Raw genomic sequence first — 25,645 nt, 5'->3', positions numbered from 1 at the left:
TGTTTGACATCCAGTAGCCGATGATTAATGAACGAGTGTGCTCTAGTGGTTTCATTAAACAAAACTAACTTAACCATTATGGTGTGCTCGGTTTCTGTCGGAGAGGTTTAATCTGGAACTCCCCAAATTCGTTATCAGCAGTGTAGCCCAGTGGTAGTGTAACAAGTTGCAGTACCAATTGCCCTTTTATGGATTCCGGATTTTATTGTCCCAACTAGTGCCCCATGACTGGTATATCTAAGGTCTTAGCATATGCTGTCCTGCCTATAGGATACACATATAAAAGATATCGGACCGGTACCTTGCTGCTTTATCAAAATACTGGAATGCCTTTACAAATCTTTGATGATTACAAGCAAGTAGACTATAGTATTTGAAGTGATTTGTAATGTTTAGAATGGTACTAAATGATAATTGTTTAAGTGGAAAAGTTAAAGTTGGTTTTGTTTAACAACATCACTAGAGCACATTGATTTATTTATGACATCGGCTATTGGATGTCAAACATTTCGTAATTTGGACCTATAGTCTTAGAGAAAACCCACTACATTTTCCCATTAGTAGAAAGTGATCTTTTATATGCACCATCCCAGACAGAATAGCATATACCATGGTCTTTGATATACCAGTTGTGGTGCACTGGCTGGATTAACAAAATAGCCCAATGGGCCCACCGACGGGGATCGATCTTAAACCGACTGTGCATCAAGAGAGCGATCCGTTAATGTGGAATGCAGCCAATTAAATACCAGAAAAATAAGGCTGTGCTCTGACAAAGGTGAATAACTCAAGATTTCTGTGGTTAGGCTGTGTTAATTTGTTTTCATTGAAGTTACAAAGTCACTTTCCAAAAATAGCAGCCCTTTCGACATTATTCATTTTTTTTATAGAATATATTCTGACAGACATTGTGTCAAAATGCAAGCTAAAGTGAATGGTGGTGTGCAAAGTTAACATAAGACATAAATCATTGACATCAACCATCAAGTTTTTATTATATTTATAATATTATTTACACGAATATTTATTTCCATACAATTATTATATGCAACCTAACATGGTGTACATATCATATCACACACATTTGTAATTTACGATGAAACATAATGGCGCACATGTACATGCAAGTAACCATGATGAAATGCAATTTTAAAAAGACAAAATACACTGAAGACAATGTTTTAAAACACTATGGTTTCCAGTGTTGTAGCAGTGTATGTATAATCAACATATGATTTTTATTACATGTATTTTATTACATGCATTTAAAACACATGTAGTCAGTGATAGAAATAGAAATCAGTGATAGAAATAGAAATCAACTAGTCTGACAATATTTTCACTTGTCCAAATAGTTTGTTTTATTAAAGTACAAGGACAATGTTTTTCATTGCTTAAAATGAAACTGCACTGAACATTTTCACTTGTCCACAGGACAACCACCAATATACATTTTTTTGTCCGAACAGATTTTAACTTGTCAGGACAAACAGACATGTGTTTATTTTGAACACTGATAGTTTAAACAAACACAAAACCCCCACCAAAAATAACATTATCCAGAGATGAATTTAAATTTAAATCTGTTTTTCCCTGTACCTATGAGATTTTAGAATTTGATGTGCTTTTAACATGAATACATTTTATTAATATTATTTACACAGTGCAAATCTTCATTATTGTAATACAACTGAAAAATGTCATTACACTCTTCTGATAATGCTACATGTATGACAACATGTGTACTGCAAATCACGATTATACAGATCTACATAATTATACATCAATACTGTATAAAAAATGCTTTAAATTCTAGCATAAATGTCAAGTTTAGCAATCGAATACAAATACAGGGGTTGAATTTTAACTTTATGTGAGCATGGCAAGTGTTGCTTTTGGTTTAATAACAGATATTTGGTCACCAAGGCAAAAGTTTCCTTCAAAAGAGAGGCACGAAAGCAACTTACTTTTTATTAAAAATGATTTTTAACCAGGTGCCTTGGGCTCTAGCCTATGCAATTTGTTGGAAACCGATGCCTTGTATCATATTACCAATGATAATTTTACTATTTTACAAATACAACATGGAATGTATGGGAAGAGCATGATGGAAAACCAGGAAGGGCACCAATGCATTTTTCTTGCAGTTGACATCTTACTGTTTTCAGGGCACAACCACAGCATTTTTAGCCATTGCCATAGTAAAATTTGAAACCCTGAGAAGTCCTAATTAAAATGTTTTTATTTATTATACACAATTTAAGAAACTTGTCACAATTTAAACCTGAAAACTGTATTAGCATCATGATGACACATTACTGTGCATAAACAACAGGCATAATAAACATAACAAAGTTGCATTTTAAAACTTTTATAAAGTTAACATTTTATTTATTTTTTATTTTCTTAATAAAACTACCATTTTATTTATTTTTTATTTTCGTAATAAAACTACCATAAAACTACTTTAAAAAAACTGTAAACAGACTATATGGCCCGATTGTATCATTACACCTGGTTTTTGTAATCACACCTGTCTGTCAGGTGTAATGATGTCATACAGGAGCATACTCATATTTTAATGGTTCTACGTTTGTATGGCATAATTTTGTTTTGAAAATTAAAAACAATTTCTCTATAAAAGGCAACTTTTTGATGTCTTATTTCCAGGGATTTTCATCAATTGTGTGTACAGTGCAAAACATGATTCTAAGTATAATTTTGATTAGGACTGTAGTATGTAGAATATGGTTGTGTAAAAAATGTATTTGGACTTTACTATGCTAGTCTGTGATCCGTGTTACCAGTGTTTCTGCTAGAGAGAAATCTTTGGGTATGGCGCTATGAAATTGAATATTTACAATGTGTATGCTGAATGCAACCGCAGTCAATAGGGTGTGTGGGGGGCATCCCCCATAAAGAAAATGGGTTAGGTTTTGGGTTCGGGTTAAGAAAATCATAGTTATGATAAAGTGTCATTAATTTTGTCAAAAGGTCGACTTAAAAAACATTAAAATCTGCAAAATATTTTGGGTATGGCGCCATATCAATTTTACCTTCTGGCAGAAACCCTGGTTACTATATATATATATATGTACTGGTGAAAACAAATAAGGGAACACATAACTAGTCATGGCAAATATTGACTAACTAAAACACTGGTGAAAACTTGGAGTGTTTTCTCTTTTATAGATACATTACCTGTCCTCAAGGATTTGCACTTGCCGAGGACAGGTAATGTTGAAAAGAAATTGAGAAAACTTGGAGTGTTTTCTCTTTTATAGATACATTACCTGTCCTCAACAAGTGCAAATCCTTGAGGACAGGTAATGTTGAAAAGAAATTAGCAATAGTATCTAGAAGCTAACCATAACTGTGCTATTGACAGCCAATCCCACATTACTAACATTCAAACCCACAATACATCTCTGTATTTTACACAGACAATAACTACGATAGTAGTGAAGTAAATTTGGTCTAAATACCACGTGTTTCCTTATTTCTTTTAATCAGTATTAGAAGTAGCAGGGTTCACACATAAGAGATTTTCATCCACACAGGACAGTACATGTTGCAGCCTTTGACACAACAATCAAATGTCACTGGTTGGGTCTAGAAATCATAGATCACCCACTGCATCTCAGATGAGTTGAGAATAAGTGTTTATTTTGTTGCCTGTTTGTTGAAATTAGCCACTCACACCCACACAAAACATTTGTCCAGCTTGAACGTGATAAGGGCAATTCTTGAAGTAATACAATGTCGGATATCCTAGCAAACAACATCCATTTCATCAGGAAAAATCTCATCCTCCGATCCTAGATCACCACCATGTTCATCCATCATTGAAGTCAACTCAAATTCTTTATCGTCTGAATTCATCATGTCATCTTCGTCGTCTGAATTCAATGCTGCATCTCTATCATCTTTGGCCACTTTCGTCGTAGCTTTGTCATCAGATGCAAATCTAGAATGTCGATCCACTGATTCTGAAAGCGTGCTACTTACTGAACCAGACGCTGTGGCGTCGTCAGCAACCAACAACTGTCTGGCTTTTCTGTACTGGGGTGCAAAACGTGCCACAAAGCATCCTGGATCAATGTACTTGTTATTTCTTACATGTTTCTTTTTAAACTGATACCTGCTGAGCATACTCTGTATTTTGTGTTCAGTATAAGCATGTCGAAGCTTTAAATGCTCTTTCAAACTCCAGAGGTTTGGATGGAAGTCGTCACAATTTGGACAGATCCAAAGTGCTTTCAGTTTCTCATGATACTTTAACCAGTGAATACGGTAATTTCTGAAAAAGGCTCTTTGACATCCATCAATAGGACACACAGTTCCTGTTTTGTCAAACCAAATGATTCTGTTTTCTCTGGAAGAACTGGTACCATCTGAAAAAACAACAACAGATAAATAAAACTGACAGAAATGTGTAAAAGCTCTAAGATTTACAAAGATCATGCTGTTCAATTTTGTGTTATAGTAATTCATAAACTTATATGTATTTAGTCCAAAAAATTTCTGTGAGATCACCCTGTGACTGCCAATTGATAATCCTGTGACTGCCAATTGCCAAATTCACCCATTGTTAATTTTTATACTAAGTGAATACATCATTTAGCATATAGCTAATAAAATGTTGTTTAAACTAGCCAATTTTAGCTAAAACTAAATTCTTTCCTACGTGTCCCCTGTGTCTACATGCATATTACATGTATTTTCAATTAGTGGCACAACGCCATTTTAAAACAAGAATTTTGTGTAATTAAATATCTCACCTATCATAAAAAAAATAGCTTGCTGCTTATGATGTTACATTCATGAATAATTTAATTTCCATTACATTCATTACAATTTAACAATCCCACTGGTTCAGCTGTACCAACACAAGTTATGGAACATCATATATGATCACGCCATTTTATATTCATTTGGTACTTTTGTCTCATTATGAGCAAAAAAAAAAAAAAAAAAATATTAATTTTAGTGTTATTTAGTAACTATGTTTCAAATTTAATTATAAGGATGTCTGTTATTAATAATAATAATAAAAAAAAATCATCTGCAAACTTGTGTGTGAACAGTTTCGCTGATTCACACAATTTGTGGATGATTTGTTTTGTTCATACCGTGATGAATATAAAAGACTTAACAGAAAATCCTTAATTAATCTGGAGAAAACCCCCCAAAGAATTAACATAATTAAATGTTTCGCCTACCATAAACTGCCGCTGTTAAAAAAAAAAAAAATGGATTGCAATGACCATTCACAGGTGTACATGTACCTGTAAATGATTGGCCTAGGACTTATAGTTTGTAAGAAATGGGTTTTTTTTGTATTTCACACTAAATCACTTAAATAGTTAATAAAAGTTGGCTTGCCACATGATGGGCCTATCTACTGACACGAATCAATTTTATGACATATCAGATAACACACGAGTGCTCTACCACCAAACCAAGCAAGTTTCCACCACAATCTAAAAGAATAAAAACCTTTAAAATTGTTTATACCTGTCCTATGAGAACCGTGTGTGGATCTTGCTGATGATGCACGTAATCCTTCCCTGTTATGAGATGGTGAGGAGTCCGAGATCACGTTGTGTGGTTGTATGGCACCACAGAGACATTCGATCCGGCACAGACGATAGTGAGGCCCTGGGTGAATGAAATCTGGATTCTGCGTGTACTCGGTGGTGTACAAGACTTCGGTTTTGTTGACAACATCATGCTCCATCCTCCAGTGGTCATGTAGTGACTGCATGTTTCGGCCCTCAAAGGAACAGATGCCACAGAAGAAGTTCTTGAGTGTTTCCACGTGCACATCGCACCAATGTCCAAACATTGTGCATTCTGTCAGAAACTGTTTAGAACAGCCGACTGCTGGACATCTTTGACCGTTGCCGCTCCACGCGCTCAACACGTGCTTGCGTGCCATCACTCTAACATCCAAGTCACTTTTATGTGAGTTCTCTTTCGACAGTTCAACTCTGTTTCTCTCAACCACTGAATCAGACTGTTTGTCACCACTATAACTATTAGACATCTCTGGCTCCGAATCAGAAAGGCTTTCATATGGGTCATCTTTTGGTGTTTCAAGTCTATGTTTGTCATTCATTGTAACACACTGTTGTTCAACACTTGGACTGCTAGGTAACTCTGGCTCCGAGTCAGAATCACCGAGTTTAAAGAGCAGGTCAAATGGTATGTCATCACAAACACCCGTCTCACTTAGGCTCACAAGAGTGTCTGTACAGTCAATCAGAGCAGACACATTTTCCTCATTCGGTTCAGCAGACTTGCGCTTCAGTTCAACTATGTCTTGTTTTGGCAACACATCACTATCAACACTTTTAATTTTGGGGTCTGAACTGCCCTTTTCTGTAGCAGATGTACACTTTGATACTTTCTGATCAGCTTCTTTAGTTGCAGTTTCTTTTGGTGTGTTTGAAGATGTCTCTGGAATAAAGATTTTATCTGTTTGATCTGAAATTGTCTTTTCTAAAATAGATGCATGTACCCGACTCTTCAATTCCGTAGTATTTGTCTTCTTTATTTTAGATTCGCCTATGTTTGTTTTAATAGTCTTTTGCACTGAAACTGAAGGATTTGACGAAAGTGAGGACTTAGTATCCTTTTTATTATGGTCAATATGCTTTTTTACATCTGAAACTGTTTCCGATTTAGTTTTTGACTTTTTATTTTCCTCTGGTTGAATATGTTTACTATCTGCCTCGGAATAAACTTGTTTTGATGTTACATCACTGACTACATTAACATGCTTAACTTTTGAAACTGAAATGCTTTTGTCAACAGATACCATTGATTCTGACCCTTTGACGTTCACTGCTTTGGTTGCAGTGTGTTGAAGTGCCTTTGAAGCAGAATCTGCTGTAGAACTTTTATCCTTTGTCTGAACCAGTGACTTCTTTACTGAAGATATAGATTGCTTTGATGGTTCATTTTTCCTATCTGAGGAAGTCGTTTCTGAAGTCAACACAGATTTTGTTTCAGTGATCTTTGGCATGTCTAAAACTTCTTTTGAGTTTGTGTTCAGATTCATATTTTCTTTCAATAAAACAGACTTTACACTTTCTTCAGAAACAACCGGTATAAAAGCTACATTTTTATCCTTTGGATTTGAACTGACATTGTCTACCATAGATCCAGATGATGATATTTTGGTTCCAGTTTGCTCTGACTTACTGGAAACAGTTTGTGATTCTGTTTTTAACTTTTGACCCTTTTCTTGTGAAAATGATTTTTTAACTTCAGATTCAGTTGATATTGGAACCACAGGTTTAGCTTTTTTATCTAAAATAATATTTTCTGAAGATGATCCTACTGTGGACTTTGTCTGACTCACTGGTTTTGGGCTAGTTTGTTCTGAAGTATTTGTCCGTGATTCTGGTTTAGACTCTTCACTTTTCTTCACTGATACTGACTTAGTATTTGCTTGTAATTCCACATATTTTTGGGTCTCGCATAAATCTTCATTTTTGATTTTCTGATGCAAACTTGATAATACCTGACTTGCTGATTTAGTGCCAGTTTGCTGAGACAAACTTGTCTGAAATTTAATTTGAGATTTTTCACCTTTTCCCAAAGAAACTAACTTGGCAGTTGCTTCAGATTTGATAGAGTGAGTATCATGTGTATCTTTCTGACCTGCTGGTTTAATATCACTTTGTTCTGACTTAAATATATTTATTTGGGATTCTTGTTTAGACTTTTCATTTGTCTTCACTGAAACTGACTTTGCAGTTGCTTCAGATTTCACAGTTTTTTCTGCCTCACAAATATTTTTATGTTTAAGTTTGTCACCAAGAGATCCTTTTTGAATTGTTGATTTAATGCTAGTTTGATCTGGTAAATTTTTCTCAGGTTTTGTATTAGAAATGTCAGCTTCCTTTATGGCCTCCAACTTGGCAATGGCTTCAGATTTCACAGGTGTTGCCTCTGAAGCAGAATCTGCTGTAGAACTTTTACCCTTTGTCTGAACCGGTGACTTCTTTACTGGAGATATAGATTGCTTTGATGGTTCATTTTTCCTATCTGAGGAAGTCGTTTCTGAAGTCGACACAGATTTTGTTTCAGTGATCTTTGGCATGTCTAAAACTGCTTTTGATTTTGTGTTCAGATTCTTATTTTCTTTCAATAAAACAGATTTGACACTTTCTTCAGAAACAACCGGTTTAAAAGTTACATTTTTACCCTTTGGATTTGAACTGACATTGTCTACCGTAGATCCAGATGAAGATATTTTGGTTCCAGTTTGCTCTGACTTTCTGGAAACAGTTTGTGATTCTGTATTAACTTGTTCATCACATTTGACTATGTTTGTACTCACCGATTTGATACAAGTTTGCTCTGAAATATTTATTTGTGCTTTCATTTTAGATGTTTCACTTTCCTTCATTGAAACTGTCTTGGCATTTGTTTTGTTTTTTTCACGAATGTCCACACATTTTGCTTTTAGTTGTGAAGTGGACCCCGGAACACTTTGTCTTGTTAATGGTGTGCCAGCTTCCTCGGAACTACTTCCCTGCAATTTTGTTTTAGACTGATCACACTCCTTCAGTGCCATGCCATTTTCTGTAGATTTTTCAGTTTGTTTCTTTGAAATGGATCGGCTGGCTGGTTCAGATTCCAAAGATACTGGTGTTTTACTGCTTTTCAGATGTTTAACCTTTTGATCTGAACTGGATGTTTTTTTACTCACCGATTTTGAGTCAATTTCTTTGAACATGTTTATCTCTGATTCAGGTTTAAACGTTTGTCCTTTTTTCACCGATACTAACTGGATATTTTGTTTAGATTTCTTGGGATTTGGTATTTGAAAATCATCAACTTTTTGTTCTGAAATGGGTAGTTTTTGAATCACCATTTTGGTGCCAGTTTGCTTCACCATTGGCGTCTGTGACACTATATTCAACTCTTTACTTTCCTTCTTGGAAACTAAGTTGACATTTGTTTCCGAATCTTCAAATTTTGACTTTTCACTAAAGTCCACAAAATCAGCATTTTGTTCAGAAGTGGGTGGTTTTTTATTCATTGCTTCAGTGCCAAAATCCTGAGACTTATGTTCCTGAGAATCATGAAGTGATCCACATATTTTGGTACTACTCTCATCCTGTTTGGTTTTGTTACTGGAATCTGTACTCGACTGCTGCACAATTTGGGTTTGATTACTTTTAACATCTGCATTCATTTTCATTTCTCCACACTGCTCTGGGGTAGAAACTGCATTTTCTTGTTTGACATAAGGGTCTATCCAAATATAGTGACCTGGATTCTGGTGTTTATTATTCGGCAAGGCTCTGCGCAGGATTTTGTCTATCAGAGACTTATCATTATGCAGCTTTTTAATGTGTTTTATAACTTCTGGAAGTTGTTTTGATGTCATGCTGCATGATGGACATGCAAAAGCTGGATATTTACTTCTGTGTAAATCATTCCAATGTCTATTATATCCTCTAACTGTATTATATGTCTTTCCATCACAGAATGCAATGGGGCAAACAACTTCTCCAGCTGGGCTTGTAGTAATGACGATCTTTTTTTCTTCTTTTTCATATGGAGATGTATTTCTTGTTTCAGCATCTAAATATGATACTGCAGAGGAAGCAATGTTCAGTGTCCTATTTGAAACAGAGGCCAGTTCAGCACCAGTGTCAACTAGTGGTTTAGTTTCCAACTCTACTGATGGATCAGACATAACAATCTTTGCATCAATAGATTCAACAACTGATCTCGTCTCGAGTTCTGCAACAGCAGATGTCACAGAACCTTGAGTTATGGATTCTGATGACGATTCTGCTACTATACTCTTTGTAATATTTTTTGTTAACGATTCTGTGGATGTTGTTACAGAACATTTAGTTGATGATTCTGAAGACTCTTCTGCTATTGTAGACTTTGTAACACTATCTGTTACCGATTCTGTCAAGGTCGTGACAGAACATTTAGTTGTGGATTCTGATGACGATTCTGCTGTTGTAGACTTTGTAATATTTTCTGTTACTGATTTTCTGGATGTCGTCACAGAACCTTTAGCTTTAGATTCTGAAGACTGTTTTGAAACAGCAGGCTTTGTAATATTCATTGATTCTGCTGATCTTTTGAGAGAGAAAGTTTTGGTTCTATTTTTCTTTGGCATATTGTTTTCTTCAGATATAGCAGATGTGGGCAATTCAGCTGGAATAGATTCTTCAGCACATAAAACTTCAGCTACATCAGTAAAGGGTATATTTGGTTCTTCGGTATCCAAATAGGCTGCCATTCCTGTTATTATTTTAGGTAGAGTAGACACATTTGTAGACAATTTGACCACAGCAGATTCTGTGGCAGATGCTGGGGTCTGTTTAGCAGCAGTCGAATGTGTTGTAGGTTTGGCAGTTAATGTAGAGAGTGTTAATTTCATAGCACATTCAGTTGTCGAACCAGAGGAAACTTTTGCTGTTGCTGACCGAGTTGTAGACACTGTGGTTGCAACATCACCTCCAGTGGTGGAATCTGAAGAAGAAACAACTGATGGAGATTTGGTTACAGGGACAATGGTAAGTTTACTTGCAGCAGGTAGAGATGCTGATTTTGTGAGCAAAGGAGTTCCTGTTGATACCACAACATCTTCAGGTTTCGTTGTGAGCTGTCCCACAATGGTAGTAGACTGAGCAGATGCAGATGTAACTACTGCAGACTTTGTACCAGATTTAACTGCTGAATTATCGACAAAGCCTTGATCTTTATTTATTTGAGCAGCAGGCACCAACTGTGATGGAGCTTTCTTAATTACAGGTTGTTCTCTCTCTTTAATCTTACCCACATCATCTTCCCACACAAAACAAGCGGGTGCCAAATAGGCTGGATTTTTGTGATTGCTTTCTGTTTTTCTAATCTGATCCAGCAGCGATGGATCGTCCAAAGTGTGATCACTCCTCACGTGATCCTGGACATCGCTGATATTCAGCGACTGGTATTCACAGACCGGACACTGGTACGTGTCTAGGTATTCATGATGTTTTCCCTTCCAGTGCTTCTCGAAGTCGTCTCGGCTGGTGAAGAATAATGTTGAACAGTTGAGGACCGGACAGGAGCGGCCAGCTGGTTTCCACTTGACAACCAGTTTGCTGTACGACAGTGACGTCTTCGTCTTCACGACTAGGTGGGTGGATACCGATGGGCTGTCGTTACATGTCACAGGAACACCTGACACAGAAAAAACCAAAACCAAGATCATAATCACTCTCGATATACATTACCATCAGGGACGGAAAGGAATGTTTGAATAACAATGCCTCGGTACATACGTGTAGAAAATTGTGCAGCTTGGTTTCTGCCAGAGGGTAAAACAGGTATGGTGCCATACCCAAAGATTTTATTTTTTAAGTTAACCTTTTGACAAAATTAATGACTCTTATCATTGCTGTATGATTTTCTTAACCCTAACCCTAAACTTAACCCATTTTCTTCCTGGGGGAGGCCCCCCATACCCCCTGTTGACTGTGGTTGCATTCAATTCCATAGCACCATACCCAAAAATATCTTTCTGGCAGAAACACTGGCAGGGTCTATAGTCATTCCCAACCTCCATTAACAATGTTTTTGTAAACAATTTCAGTTTGACTTGACATAAAAAAGAAAAGTAAAAGTGTTTGAAAATAACAAGAAAAGCAACAAAAAACCCTAATTTTTGGTGTGCAATTTAGAAAACAATCAGCTCAAAAATAAATAACTTGTAGCAAATACCACAGTATGAAAACGGCATTCCCTGTGGGAAGGATTATAGAAAATGGTCAGCAAAGTTGTGGGATTTTTGGTTCTTGTTTGGTTTTTTAAATTTTAATTTAAAATTTAAATTTTTGTTTGGGGGGGGGGGGGGGGGGGGGGGAGAGATTCTCCTCTAGAAAACATTTAAAAAACGAATATTTTTTGGAGTGGGGGTAGTGATTGTTTCAAGCTCCCAAATATTTCTCGACTGATGTTTTCTAACATTCTTACTCATGGTAACTGTTGTTAAACAGGCCACATCTAATCAAAAGTAGCAAGGGATCTTTTATATGACGTTTCCCATAGACATGTCTTTTGGTCAGTTAACTTGTAGCACATAAAGTTAGTAAATTTATAATTAATTCTGTTGCAGTAGATTTTTTTTTTTTTAATTAATTTTAATATAGTCACACAAATGTGGATCAATCATTATGATTATTGTATGAAATCAAAATAAGATTACTTTCTGAGATATGGATGACTGAAAAAAAGGAAAAAGAATAAGGCCTCCAAAACTAAAGTCCCTCCCTCCCTCCCTCCCTCCCTCCCTCTCTCTCTCTCTCTCTCTCTCTCTCTCTCTCTCTCTCTCACACACACACACACACACACACAGACACAGACACACACACACACACACACACACAGACACAGACACACACACACACACACACACACACACACACACACACACACACACACACACACACACACACACACACACACACACACACACACTAGCTAACTTATTATGCACTTTGTAGACAGTTTCTTCATATACAGACATCCAAGAAGAGAGATCAGCTGAAGTTTGAATAGGGGTGCACCTCATCTAAATTATATATCGTCAATCTCAAGGCATAATTGCCTAACTCATTTGAAGAGGAGCTTCTGAGACCAGTGGAAAAAACTGATTTTTAAACAAACAAAGAAGAATTCTTTAAAGTTTTTTTGTTTTTGTTTTGTTTAACGACACCACTAGAGCACATTGATTTGTTAATCATCGGCTATTGGATGCCAAACATTTGGTAATTCAGGGCAAGCTCTGGGTCAACAGAAAATTTTGCCAAATTATCTATTAAACTTACAGAAACCCAGTTACTTTTTAACAAAATAGCAATTAATACTTGAAATTATTTCTCCAAATAAAAATACAATTCGCCAATTGTTTTTCAAATTTGCAATTGGCAAATTTAGCGAATGCCAGAGCTAGCCCTGTAATTCTGACTCGTAGTCATCAGAGGAAACCTGCTACATTTTTCCTAATGCAGCAAGGGATCTTTTACATGCACTTTCCCAGACAGGAAAGCACAAACCACGGCCTTTGTCCAGTTGTGGTGCACTGGTTGGAAATCCCCCCCCCCCCCCAATAAGCAAGAATAACAATAATTAAACATCAACAATAATATACATCTTAAAACACATTTCATACGACAGATCATTATTCATACCTGGCTGACTGGTTCCATCAGCACACAGAGATGGCTGAGCTGCCTGGACTTTCACTTTGGCCTTCGGTTTAACTTTTATAGGTGGCTGTAATGGGACTTTAAATGCGGTGATTTCCTGATTGTCATTTTGTGTCTCATTTGCAGCTGATGTAGAGAACAGACAAGGTGAAAAACATACTCCAGGTGCATTAATTGAAGTTTTATGAGTTTCTGTCTTCATCGTTTCTGTAATACAAAAACAAATTTATATACAACTGTGTCCGGTGATTCGGCACACTTGGTATTTTACTCAAGTATGCTTAGTATGTTGTCATGTTGTTGGTGTTTTTAACAAATTAAAGTTCAATTCCTTTTTCAATGATTAATCAAGTATCAACATATTTATTGTTAAGGGTGCAATTTTTTTTTTTATCCATAATTGTATCATAGTTTCGAAATAAATCATTCACCTGTTTTCGTGTATATAAACGCGAAGTAAGTCAGCCTTATTGATATTAAGAATGTTAAAACTAGTCTAAAAACACCTTTCCCGCATTTTTTAAATTATAGTAAATGGTATATATATTATTGGGGGTTAATTTTATTTAAAACTGAAAAGAAAAACAGACAAATCAGGCCCGTAGCATGGTGGATATTATTGGGGGGGGGGGGGGGGGGGGGGGGCGGCGGCAATTGAATGAGCACCGAAGGCACGAGGAATTTGGGGGGTCCGGGGATATGATTCAAAGGTTATTTGCCTGTTACAATAACTCTCACCGTTAATCTCGCTACAACTTTTACATTCAGTCGAGATGTAAAGGTTATCAAAAAAAAAAAAGAAGAGCCAAAATTATTGGGGGGGGGGGGGGGAGCAGCCCCCCCACCACCCACCCCCCGGACACCCACCCTGCTACGGGCCTACAAATGCAAACAAAACAAAGGTTTTACACCTTAATTGACAGTCATTCCAGTTCACAACTGTCACATTGTTACAAAATATAAAAGCGAAATAAGATCCACGTGTGTGCACAATCCACCCGAAAAAACAAATCTATGTAGGCATCTTAGCCATGCATGACAATGAACATGTATGCATCTGCAGTACTGTGCCATTCAAGAAAACGATTCCGAAACTGATCATGAGATGGGTCATGTGTGATCATTCATTTTCATAGTAATATTTTTTTTTTTAACAAGACAAAACAAAAAAAGTACTAAAATAATCTTGGGACAATAGTGTAGTGTTTATGGGCTACAAAGTGAGGTCATGGGCGATCTACATGTATAAATAGCAGGGTCAATGATTCACATCTACTGCGCCGAATCACCGGACATGCAAATCGTTTTGGATACAAGGGTGTGCCTATATTTATGCACCATTTTAAAATGTTTATTTACTACAGACATAAAACAATTTGTAGTGTATTTCAGATTATGCACTGCTTCATTGGTGAGAGACACATTTTATTTAGTATTTTACAGTGTTCACCTAAAAAATGGTCCTTGAATGCTTAGGTGTGCCGATACAACAGACAGCACTGTAATATGTAGAAAAGTAGAATTTCAATTTTTATTTACTGTACAATGAACTAAACCAGCTAAACTGGCACAATCTTTAAGTGATGATGTTTTGTTAGACCAATCAATCATCTACAAATTCATGATCGAGTTAAAGTACAATACAGAGTTATGTCCCTTCTAGATGTATGGTCTACAGTGCACTTACTGGGGGTTTTCTTTATTGCGAGCCTGTTAATGACATAACAAGTCGAGCCTGTTAATGACATAACAAGTTTATGCACAACTGATATTTGTTATATCATAATATCAAGGTTAATAAGAGAACATGTGTCACCATCATTTTTGGCATTATATACAACAAATACAACACAGGGCTTGAAACTTGCCAAAACATATGGTGGCCCAAAACATAATAAACAAATTATGGTGAGCGATTATGGTAAGCGAACCATGAACCACAAAGATTGTAATGTTGAATAAATATATGCAATACAAATATTAATAATGGCTCATATATTATAACTCTAAAGAAGATCCCCCAATGGGACATTGGTCACATTTGGCGACCTGGCCACAGGCCGTTTCTAGCCCTGCAACATAGCTTATTGTAATTAATTTCAGATCCATTAGCCACAAACAGTGCCATTTTTAAAATCAGACATCTTTCTGAAACATGGTCAGATGCATTCATAATCATAAAAAAAAAAAAAATTCCTCTGGAAACTTTAGAATAAAACATTTCCAGTGATTTCATTAGGAATAAGTTTATTATTATTATAGGGATAGGCAAAATGATGTAATTTGGATAATTCAGACTGATTTGAACAAGTGTACAAGGTGTACCATCGACGTCCCAAACTGCATTCACCTAACGACAAAAACACGAATAAGATATTTACGGAAATACTATTCTACAGTTTTGAGCTACGATACGTGAAACAAAATAGATTGCAATCAATTAACGTGAAAAATCAACAATGTGGACGTAAAGCAAATATATTCTAGTAAAGAAAAGTGAAACACCCTCCGGTAAACAGGAAAGAGTGCAACATTTCTAACTGCGTTCAGACGCATGCGTTTGGAAAAAGTGTCGTAGCGCACATGTGCGATTCGTCATTTTCCATTTTTAATGCCACTATATGAACAAAAATATGTTTCTTAACTATGCACAGTTGTCGAATACTTAGTTTAATATGTTTTTAAAAGGAAACATTCAATTTGTCAAGCGTTGTGGTCCGGTCCGCGTTTTATCAACACACATCGCTAACACTTAATGTCATTACTGATAGGCATTACGTTTATACCAGTAAATAGTTAAAAAATATAAAATTTTTAACAAATTGATTCTTAATTAACACAATTTATACACTCAAAATTATTTACAATTTTTATGAATGGATTATAAAAATTATTCACTACAACAGAGGCACAAAAATGTAGCATACCTTTTGCAGATCGAATATAATAATTGAAAACAAATTCTAACAACAGGGGTCTTAAAAATCGTAAAATTTTAATGCTTTGGCCTTGTTGATGTGGCACATGTGAGATCATGTGATATGCACTGAATGTTAATTCATCTTTCTCCAGTCTAATTCAATTTCTACGAGTCATGTGGACCCGATATTGGTAATTTTAAGGAATAAACAAAAACGACTTAGTAAAATTAATGGTGTTAGGGGTTTGTAAAGTTTTGTATTTAGATACTTACTTTTCTGAACTTTATTGTTAATGAAAATGTTCCTGAACTGTGAAGAAAAACCTCTGAAATGAACGACATGCTGATGACAACAAATCGGATGTTGATTGCGCGAACCGTGCGCGAGAAAACAAAGTGAACGGAGTTGGAAGCATAACGCAGTTGGGGATGTTGACGATATCCAGTGCTCAGTTAATGATTCATGCATTTCTTTATATATTATATATATATATTTTTTTTAAATGTTTTGTTTAACAACACTACTAGAGCACATTGATTTATTAATCATTGGCTATTGGACGTCAAACATTTAGTAATTTTGACATATAGTCTCAGAAAGGAAACCCGTTACATTTTTCGATTAGATGGGATATTTTACATGCATCACACCATAGACAAGATAGCACATACCACAGCCTTTGATATACCAGTCGTGGTGCACTGGCTGGAACGAGAAATAGCCCAATGGGCCCACCGACGGGGATCGATTCCAGACCAACCGTGCATCAGACTGATGCTTTACCACTGGGCCACGTCCCGCCCTTCTTCTATCTTGTGCTCACCTCGTGCTTACCTACTGAATGTAGTGCTCACCTTGTGATACATTTCCTATCTAGAGACATTTCCTATCTAGAGCATCCAGTTCTTATCTAGTGCACAACGTAGTGCTCACCTAGTGATACATTTCCTATCTAGAGCATCCAGTTCTTATCTAGTGCACAACGTAGTGCTCACCTAGTGATACATTTCCTATCGAGAGCATCCAGTTCTTATCCAGTGCACGACCTAGTGTTACATTTCCTATCTAGAGCATCCAGTTCTTATCCAGTGCACGACGTAGTGCTCACCTAGTGATACATTTCCTATCTAGAGTGTCCAGTTCTTATCCAGTGCACGACGTAGTGCTCACCTAGTGATACATTTCCTATTGAGAGCATCCAGTTCTTATCCAGTGCACGACGTAGTGCTCACCTAGTGATACATTTCCTATCTAGAGTGTTCAGTTCTTATCCAGTGCACAACGTAGTGCTCACCTAGTGATACATTTCCTATCGAGAGCATCCAGTTCTTATCCAGTGCACGACATAGTGCTCACCTAGTGATATATTTCCTATCTAGAGTGTCCAGTTCTTATCCAGTGCACAACGTAGTGCTCATCTAGTGATACATTTCCTATCTAGAGTGTACAGTTCTTATCCAGTGCACAACGTAGTGCTCACCTAGTGATACATTTCCTATCGAGAGCATCCAGTTCTTATCCAGTGCATGACATAGTGCTCACCTAACAACCCTGGTCTTTCATGTACTTACCATTTGTGACACCCAATAGCCAAGTGTATTTTTGTGCTATGGTGTTCATTCTAAGAACCCTGGCAATTAACCATGGTAATTGGCAATGCTGTGGAGATTGGCAGTGTTTTCAGTCTTCCACAAAATTTACTTTGCCATGGAACTTTAAATGTTCTATGTCACGTTTTTTTAAATGATTATTTATTTTTGCAATACTCACAAATCAAATTCCTCTTTTAAACACTAACCGAAAAACTGCCATAGAGACTTATTTCTGCCTTGACCATTTTCTTAATAGCTCACTTAATACATTATGTGTTTACCTAGTGCACAGAGCTCTTGTATGAATTTCATTTCTCGTTCTTCATTTTTCACAGTCAGATTAACATCCCATGGCTGACCCTTGTGTTTGTGGATCTGTGAATAACGATCTTTTAAGTTGATGCCTAGGCCGGAGAACTTGTCCGCCTGGCCTCGTACAGCTGCCGATTCCACAGGGTCCATACGACCTTGTTCTTCCACTCCCAGCCCCTTGCCGCTCCATCCTGTAAAACAGTACCATGTTAAACACTGCACATAAATTAATTTTAATATAGTAGTAGAAAAACAAAAAAAGAGAAGATTTCCTCACTTTTGTTGAGTTACATACAGGATTAAAACAATAACAAGTCTGATATAAAGTAGATTATCAGCTTTATCATGTTGAGGGTTAATGGGAATTGGTCTTGTCAAGCCTCACAGAGTTCTCCATTCTGACCCAGTGTGTTCATTTGTAGGTGGCTGGTGAAGATTTTTGGCAGCTATTGCTGCATGTACTGCCCCCTGTTTTAGAAGAAGAAGTTTGTTTTGTTTAACGACACTACTAGAGCATATTGATTTATTAATCATCGGCTACTGGATGTCAAACATATGGTAATTTTGACAGTCATAAAGATGAAACACCGCTACATATTTCCATTAGTAGCAAGGGATCTTTTATATATACCATACCACAGACAGGATAGTACATACCACGGCCTTTGATATACCAGTCGTGGTGCACTGGCTAGAGTGCGAAATAGTCCAATAGGCCCACCGACAGGGATTGATCCTAGACCGACCGCGCATGAAGCGAGCGTTTTACTACTGGGCTATGTCCCGCCCTCTCCTGTTTGGATGCTAACAACTAAAAACCTTTCTGCATTCATGAAATATAGCTGCCTACTTTTCTCAAACAGGTTCCTCCTATTTTCAAAGGTAATGGACAACCCTGCTTACCATCACAGGATAAAACTGATAACCTGTTGTTAACCTGTTCTACTTTACAAACATACGTTGAACAGCTAGAGGTTTTAGTACAGTGCCCAAGCATGTGGATCATGTGACTGATGTGATACTACACTTTCTTACCCATCTTTTTAAGTAGCTGATGACCTTTGTTGTCTTCTCCGAGACGAGTCTCCACCACAGGACTAGGAGGTACAGCACTAAAACATGGACAAACATCATCAGCATGGACAGCATTTATGTTAATAAAAAAAAGAGTAAAGTTTGTTTTATTTAATGACGCCACTAGAGCACATTGATTTTTTATCTTATCATTGGCTATTGGACATCAAACATATGGTCATTCTGACAGTTTTTTTTACAGGAAACCCGCTGTCACCACATAGGCTACTCTTTTACAACAGGCAGCAAGGGATCTTTTATTTGCGCTTCCCACAGGCAGGATAGCACAAACCATGGCCTTTGTTGAACCAGTTATGGATCACTGGTCGGTGCAAGTGGTTTACACCTACCCATTGAGCCTTGCAGAGCACTCACTCAGGGTTTGGAGTCGGTATCTGGATTAAAAATCCCATGCCTCGACTGGGATCTGAACCCAGTACCTACCAGCCTGTAGACCGATGGCCTAACCACGCCGCCACTGAGGCTGGTTTATGTCAATAAGGATATAGAGAATAATACACAAGCTTTGGCAACCACTCATTGTAAGATAAATCATCTATAACAGGCACGTGTGTATTATTCTATTTCTTACACACCCTTAAAAATCACTTTTAATGTAGTTTAACGGGAAAACTCTAAACAAAGTGTATAAGTTAATGATGTCATAAACATAAATGATGCACTAAAACGACGACACCTGTTTATGTCAATTTCTTGCTATTCAGAAATGTTTTCTTGCTAATAGATAGCAATGATGACTTTCCAGACAAAAAATTATGAAAAGGTAATATTTTTACCTTGTTAACAGACATTAAAAATCACTACTTTTCAACCATTGTACTGATGACATTTAGTAATATTTTAGTAACATATCAGATATAAAAAAAAAATTATTATATGAATATCAAATGTCATTATGAGTAACTGGCACAGGGCTAACTCTGTGTGATCAGAAAATTATGCCAAATTATCTTAAAATGCAAATTTGCCAATTGTTCCTAAAATTCGCAAATGGTGAATTTGGCAACAGGCAACTCCAGAAGTTAGCTAACGGTATTTATCATTGATGACTCGAGTGCCCACTGGAAAAATATTTATATTCTATTCTGCAAGCAGTGTGGGAAACGAAAAATCCTGTTAATCCCCAAATCCAATTTGATAAATTCTAAAATGGCCATTACAAACTTTCAACAATTTATTTAACTTCAGCAAAGTCACAGTAGAAGCAAACTCACCAAGGTGGTGTTGGTGGTAATAAAGGAGCAGACGTTATTTTCACATCATCATCATCATCATCCCACTTAGATTCTTTAGCCAAGAGCTTGGCCTTCTTGGGAGAATACTGTGATGACCATCTTGATACTCTGCGCTTCTGGAGGAAATCTTTCGCAGGACTAGACCTGCGGATTCTTCGGTATGAACTAACAGGTGGACTCGACCGTCGTGTTTGCTGATACGGAACGGCGGGTGGACTGGGACTGCGGCTTCTCCGCGACCGTTTCCTTCTGTAGCCGTAACTTCGACTTCTCACTGAATGCAGATGGGCAGCAACAATGTCATGGTCTGGTTCTGAAGGCGACAAGAACCTTCGGTTCACGGCACGAGATCTGTAGTATCTTATCCTCTTCCTTGATCTGGACAGATGCTTACATGAATCCGATCTAAACACAGGTGAGGGCTTTCCGGCAATCAAGGCCGATGGACTCAGTGACCTGGCCCGATGCTTCGTGTCAAAACGAGCAAGGTCACTGCCTTTTGGTGAAAGAGACCGTGATTTTCTTCTCTGTGACATCTGCATCTGTACAAACGCTCTTAACCTTTTCTCTCTTATTTGTTGCTTGGTTTCCAGATATTCATCCAGCGCCCCTTCTCCCCAGCCCATACTGAAATGATATCAACACTGATAATGATAGGATGTGTCTGAAATAGGATAAACGGGAAAAAAAGAAAATTTGTTTAATGACACCTTAGCACATTTTAAACATTTTGATGTCTAACAGTTAATTTAACATTTGGTTTTAAGTATAAGAAATGAATGAATGAATGAATGAATGAATGAATGATGAGACCTCAGCACAAAAATACACATTGGCTATTCAAAGGTAAATGTATGAAAATTATTATTTACATAATAAAACTAAAATTATGTAATACTGCTAGGTAAAAATGCAGTGTAAAATGCTATAGGGAAAACCGAATCCTCTGTAAACCGGAATTCCCTCCAAACCAAACATATTTCAGTCCCTTTTTAATAATCATTACAGAACTTAACCTCTCTAAACCGGATAACTCTTAAAATTGGACATTTTACTTGGTCCAGTGGGTGTCCGGTTGAGAGGGTTTCAATGAATATGTTGATTCCGACACATTTCTGTTATGAAATATATTTTTCCTCTGGCTTTAGATGATTACACTTCACCAAAATGTGGTAGTCAGAAAGTGAAACCCACTGTCACCACAAAGGTTACTCCTACTGAATAATAGCAAAGGATATTTTTTATGCATTCCTTTCCAATGGACGGGATGTAGCCCAGTGGTAAAGTGCTCGCTTGATGCACGGTTGATCTAGAATTAATCCCTGTCGGTGGGCCCATTGGGCTATTTTTAGTTCCAGCCAGTGCACCACAAATGGTATATTAAAGGTTGTGGTATGTACTATCCTCTTTGTCCATAAAAAAGATCCCTTGCTACTAATGGACAAATGTGGCAGGTTTCCTCTCTAAGTTACTGAGTCTAAGACTACATGTTAAAATTACCAAATGTCTGACATCCAATAGCTGATGATTAATAAATCAATGTGCTCTAGTGGTGTCGTTAAACAAAACAAAAGTTGAACTCTTCTCCAAAAAGGACTGCACAGACCACAGGGCACTGAATTGGAAGAGGAAAGGAAAGGTGCAATGGATCTGCCAAAGGAAGTTGATCATATCACACACCTTAGATTAAAGTACCATAAATACCCATTTTAGGATGCAAAAGCACTAATTCTGAAAAAAAACTAGTGTACCTATCTTCAAGTTTGTAATATCACAGTATTTGAAACCGTTAAAGGGAGAGTAAACTCAAACATGAGTCTTATGTGTTAGAAAGATGCATACCTGGACCACCAACACATGCTGACACTTTAAGAAATGAAAAATGCGTAATTTTAGAGTTAATAAAAAAACGTGATTATTCCTGCTGGGGGCAGCCATTTTGTTTCATTTTTATGGCATCCAGTACTATAGCTTGGGGGGGAAGTGACATCACCTCCGACCAACTCGTGTATGCATAGTGTAAACAAACACTCTAATTTCCGACAAGGCGCTTAAAACAACATTAATGACTTGATAGTACAATAAACTATTTAACTAAATACATTTCAATTTGTATTAATAGAACGAAATGGAGTGATAGTATTTTTCTCTCTTAAAAAATCCAAAGAAAAATGTATATTATTAAGCCTATTGGTAGAGTACTTTGGAGCAAAAATGACCACTCACGATACCCAAGTGATAATTTTCTTTTCTTTGGGACTAAAAAAAAAAAGTTTGTTTTATTTAACGACGCCACTAGAGCACATTGATTTTTAATCTTATCATCGGCTATTGGACGTCAAACATATGGTCATTCTGACACTGTTTTTAGAGGAAACCCGCTGTCGCCACATAGGCTACTCTTCTTTACGACAGGCAGCAAGGGATCTTTTATTTGCGCTTCCCACAGGCAGGATAGCACAAACCATGGCCTTTGTTGAACCAATTATGGATCACTGGTCGGTGCAAGTGGTTTACACCTACCCATTGAGCCTTGCGGAGCACTCACTCAGGGTTTGGAGTCGGTATCTGGATTAAAAATCCCATGCCTCGACTGGGATCTCAAAAGAGAGAGAGAGAGGGGGGGGGAGGGAGGGAGACATACAGACAGACAGGAAAAGAGACGGAGAGAGAGAAAGGCGGAGAGAGACAAACAGAGACAGAGAGGCAGGTAGTGGCGACAGTAAACCAGGACAACTACTTCAGCTATTCCGCCCTCTCGACGTCTGCGCTAATACATTGTGTAGTGTACAGTACTACACTAGAATAGTTATTCTAGTACCTACCAGCCTGTAGACCGATGGCCTGCCACGACTCCACCGAGGCCGGTTTTTTCTTTGGGACTAAGTAATTGGTCAGTTGTGTGATTTTGTATTGAAAGATAATATATACTTATTGCTAGCTTACTGGGATGGATATTATTACAGAACATGGTGATGCATCCACAAAAATAAGCTATGCTTGTTTCTTCAGTTCTAAGACTAATTACTTACGTGACACGTTAAGCATTACATAACCACCGGCACGCCATAGGGCAAATTCACGGGGATGGCTGTTACATTTAACCGTTTCATAATTATAATATTATACTTGTTGATATTCAGCAATAATGTGCATTATATATCGTTGAATATGCATACCAGTTTAAAAGCCTTGCTTAAGCATTCCTTTAAGAAGTTTCTATAAAAGTACAAATACCTGTCTTGTGGTGTATTGCGATAGAAATCATCACATGCTTTTATCAAACATTCATCAACAGGGTAGGAAGATGGAAGCTTAACATCATTTGGATCAATAGGTTGATATTCAGTATCTTCCATCTTAAAAAACAACATAAACAATTATTAATCACATCTGGACATTCTGAACAAAAGAAAAAGGTTCTGGGCCCATATTTTCAAAGCTAATTTAGAGCTACGATACATCGTAAAACTGTTGGGGTTATGATGTGTGTCATAACGACATCATAGCCTACAACAATTTTACAATAGTGTAGAGCTAAGACAACTTCAAAAATATGTAGTCTGATCCTTAACTGACAGGGATAATATTTGTACATTAGAAACAAAAAGGAAAGGTTCTAGTTACCGATTCTCGAAGCTATCTTTGCGCTACAATATTGTACAACCGTTGAAAGGCTATGATGTCACTATGTCACGTCATAATAGCCCCCAAAGGTTTTAGGATATCACAGCCCTAACTTAGCTTCTTTTTTGTTTAGAATGTATGATGAGTAAATTCAAATCATGGCATAGTGACATCATAACATACAACATTTTTTTACGATATCATAGTGTTAAGATAGCTTCGAAAATATGGGCTCTGATCTTTAACTGACAACATGAGCACCTGGAAGCTCCTTGTTAATATCCATTAATGTTTTATGAATAACTATACTGGAATTTCAGTACTGCGAAGAAGTTTTTGTTAAATTAATAAAGGAAATACTTAAAGTAAATTAGAAAATTGGTTTTACAAACTCGAACATTTGTCAGAATTATCAAATGTCTGACATCCAGTAGCCGATGATTAATTAATCAATGTGCTCTAGTGGTGTCAAACAAAAATAAATATTAAGATGCTGTATTAGGATTGATCTACGATAGTAAACATACTGGGGTTTTCTCATCCCAACCATTGCCCGTTGACTGGTATGTGCTGTACTGTCATTGACTGGTATGTGCTGTACTGTTTGTGAGGTGTCATAATTTAAAATGTGAAGAGGTGTTAAATACAAATAATTTTGTTTTATTTTCAAGGTTATTTTCTGAGCACACCAACATTAACTAACACTTGGGGGTATAGGAAGCCTACTAGTCCACCATCTGTTAAATGTTTGGAGATATTCACAAACATAGACTCAACATGAGCTACGTTAGAAAGTACAGACCTTCATCAACAACTGTCTAAGAAGAACCCTCCAGACACCATCAGCAACATAGACTTGTGGGAGAGAACACACTAACTGGCTAAGGAGATGAGATTAGGAGGAGATGATGGGGATCGATTGGCCATACGCTCCAGAAACCAGCAGGCTCTGACATGGAACCAACAAGGCAGAAGAAAAAGAGGCCGCCCAAAGAACACATGGCGAAGGGACCTCCAGGGGGACACCAAGAAGACAGGATACACCTGGAGACAGCTTGAAACCAGAGCCCAGGACAGACAACTATGAAAAACTGTAGTCAATGGCCTATGCCCCAGAAGGGACGATGGGCATAAGTAAGTAATGAGCTACGTTAAGTTTAATTTTTCAATGTTTTTGCAGTTAACTGGTTTTAATTTAGTTGCTGACATACACTTCATGTGGGTGCATGCTTATTTTGAGGAACAGCAGCAGAATGTTGATAACATATTAATTTCTGGAAGAGTTCAAATTCTTATTTAGATGTATCCCTTGAAATCTACTGCAGTACTCACCTGTACAAGTGGAACAATTAAACCAGCTGGCAAATCATAGTATTTCACGTCAACAGCACAGAGGTATTCAAGATTTGTTGAGAAATATTCTGAAGCATTTCTGACACTGTTCATTTTCAGAAGCATTTTGCTTATCTTCATTTCTGGCTGCATCTTCAACATTTTCGTTTATAACAGTACTGCTGACACTGCTTTCAGCACTTTGGGCTAGAGAAGCCTTTTCAACACCTTCATTTAAAGAATCATTTCCAACACCTTCATTTAAAAAATCAATTCCAACACCTTCATTTAAA

General features: G+C 37.1%; 1 protein-coding gene across 1 annotated transcript; it reads right to left on the bottom strand.

Annotated features, from left to right (window-relative positions):
• Positions 1-1,460: 1,460 nt before the first annotated feature.
• Positions 1,461-25,645, bottom strand: LOC121375912 (serine-rich adhesin for platelets-like). Its single transcript, XM_041503614.1, has 8 exons — positions 25,353-25,645; positions 23,631-23,752; positions 20,373-21,020; positions 19,099-19,175; positions 18,033-18,254; positions 13,221-13,445; positions 5,518-11,211; positions 1,461-4,394 (listed from the first exon to the last, which is right to left on the bottom strand). The coding sequence occupies exons 1-8, from the start codon at positions 25,512-25,514 to the stop codon at positions 3,772-3,774; spliced, it is 7,773 nt and encodes a 2,590-aa protein (XP_041359548.1). The 5' UTR covers positions 25,515-25,645; the 3' UTR covers positions 1,461-3,771.

This window comes from Gigantopelta aegis, chromosome 6 (genome assembly GCF_016097555.1).
Source record: "Gigantopelta aegis isolate Gae_Host chromosome 6, Gae_host_genome, whole genome shotgun sequence".
Taxonomy (NCBI): Eukaryota; Metazoa; Mollusca; class Gastropoda; order Neomphalida; family Peltospiridae; genus Gigantopelta; species Gigantopelta aegis.
This window is presented reverse-complemented; position numbering and strand designations above follow the sequence as displayed.

Bases quoted from the DNA above. Each gene is read 5' to 3' on its own strand.
- LOC121375912 (XM_041503614.1), bottom strand. From the start codon at position 25,514: ATGTTGAAGATGCAGCCAGAAATGAAGATAAGCAAAATGCTTCTGAAA. The intron at 23,753-25,352 runs GTGAGTACTGCA...TTGTTTTTTAAG, and splicing joins TAATTGTTCCACTTGTACAG to ATGGAAGATACTGAATATCA. The intron at 18,255-19,098 runs GTAAGAAAGTGT...ACTGTTTTACAG, and splicing joins TCAGCTACTTAAAAAGATGG to GATGGAGCGGCAAGGGGCTG.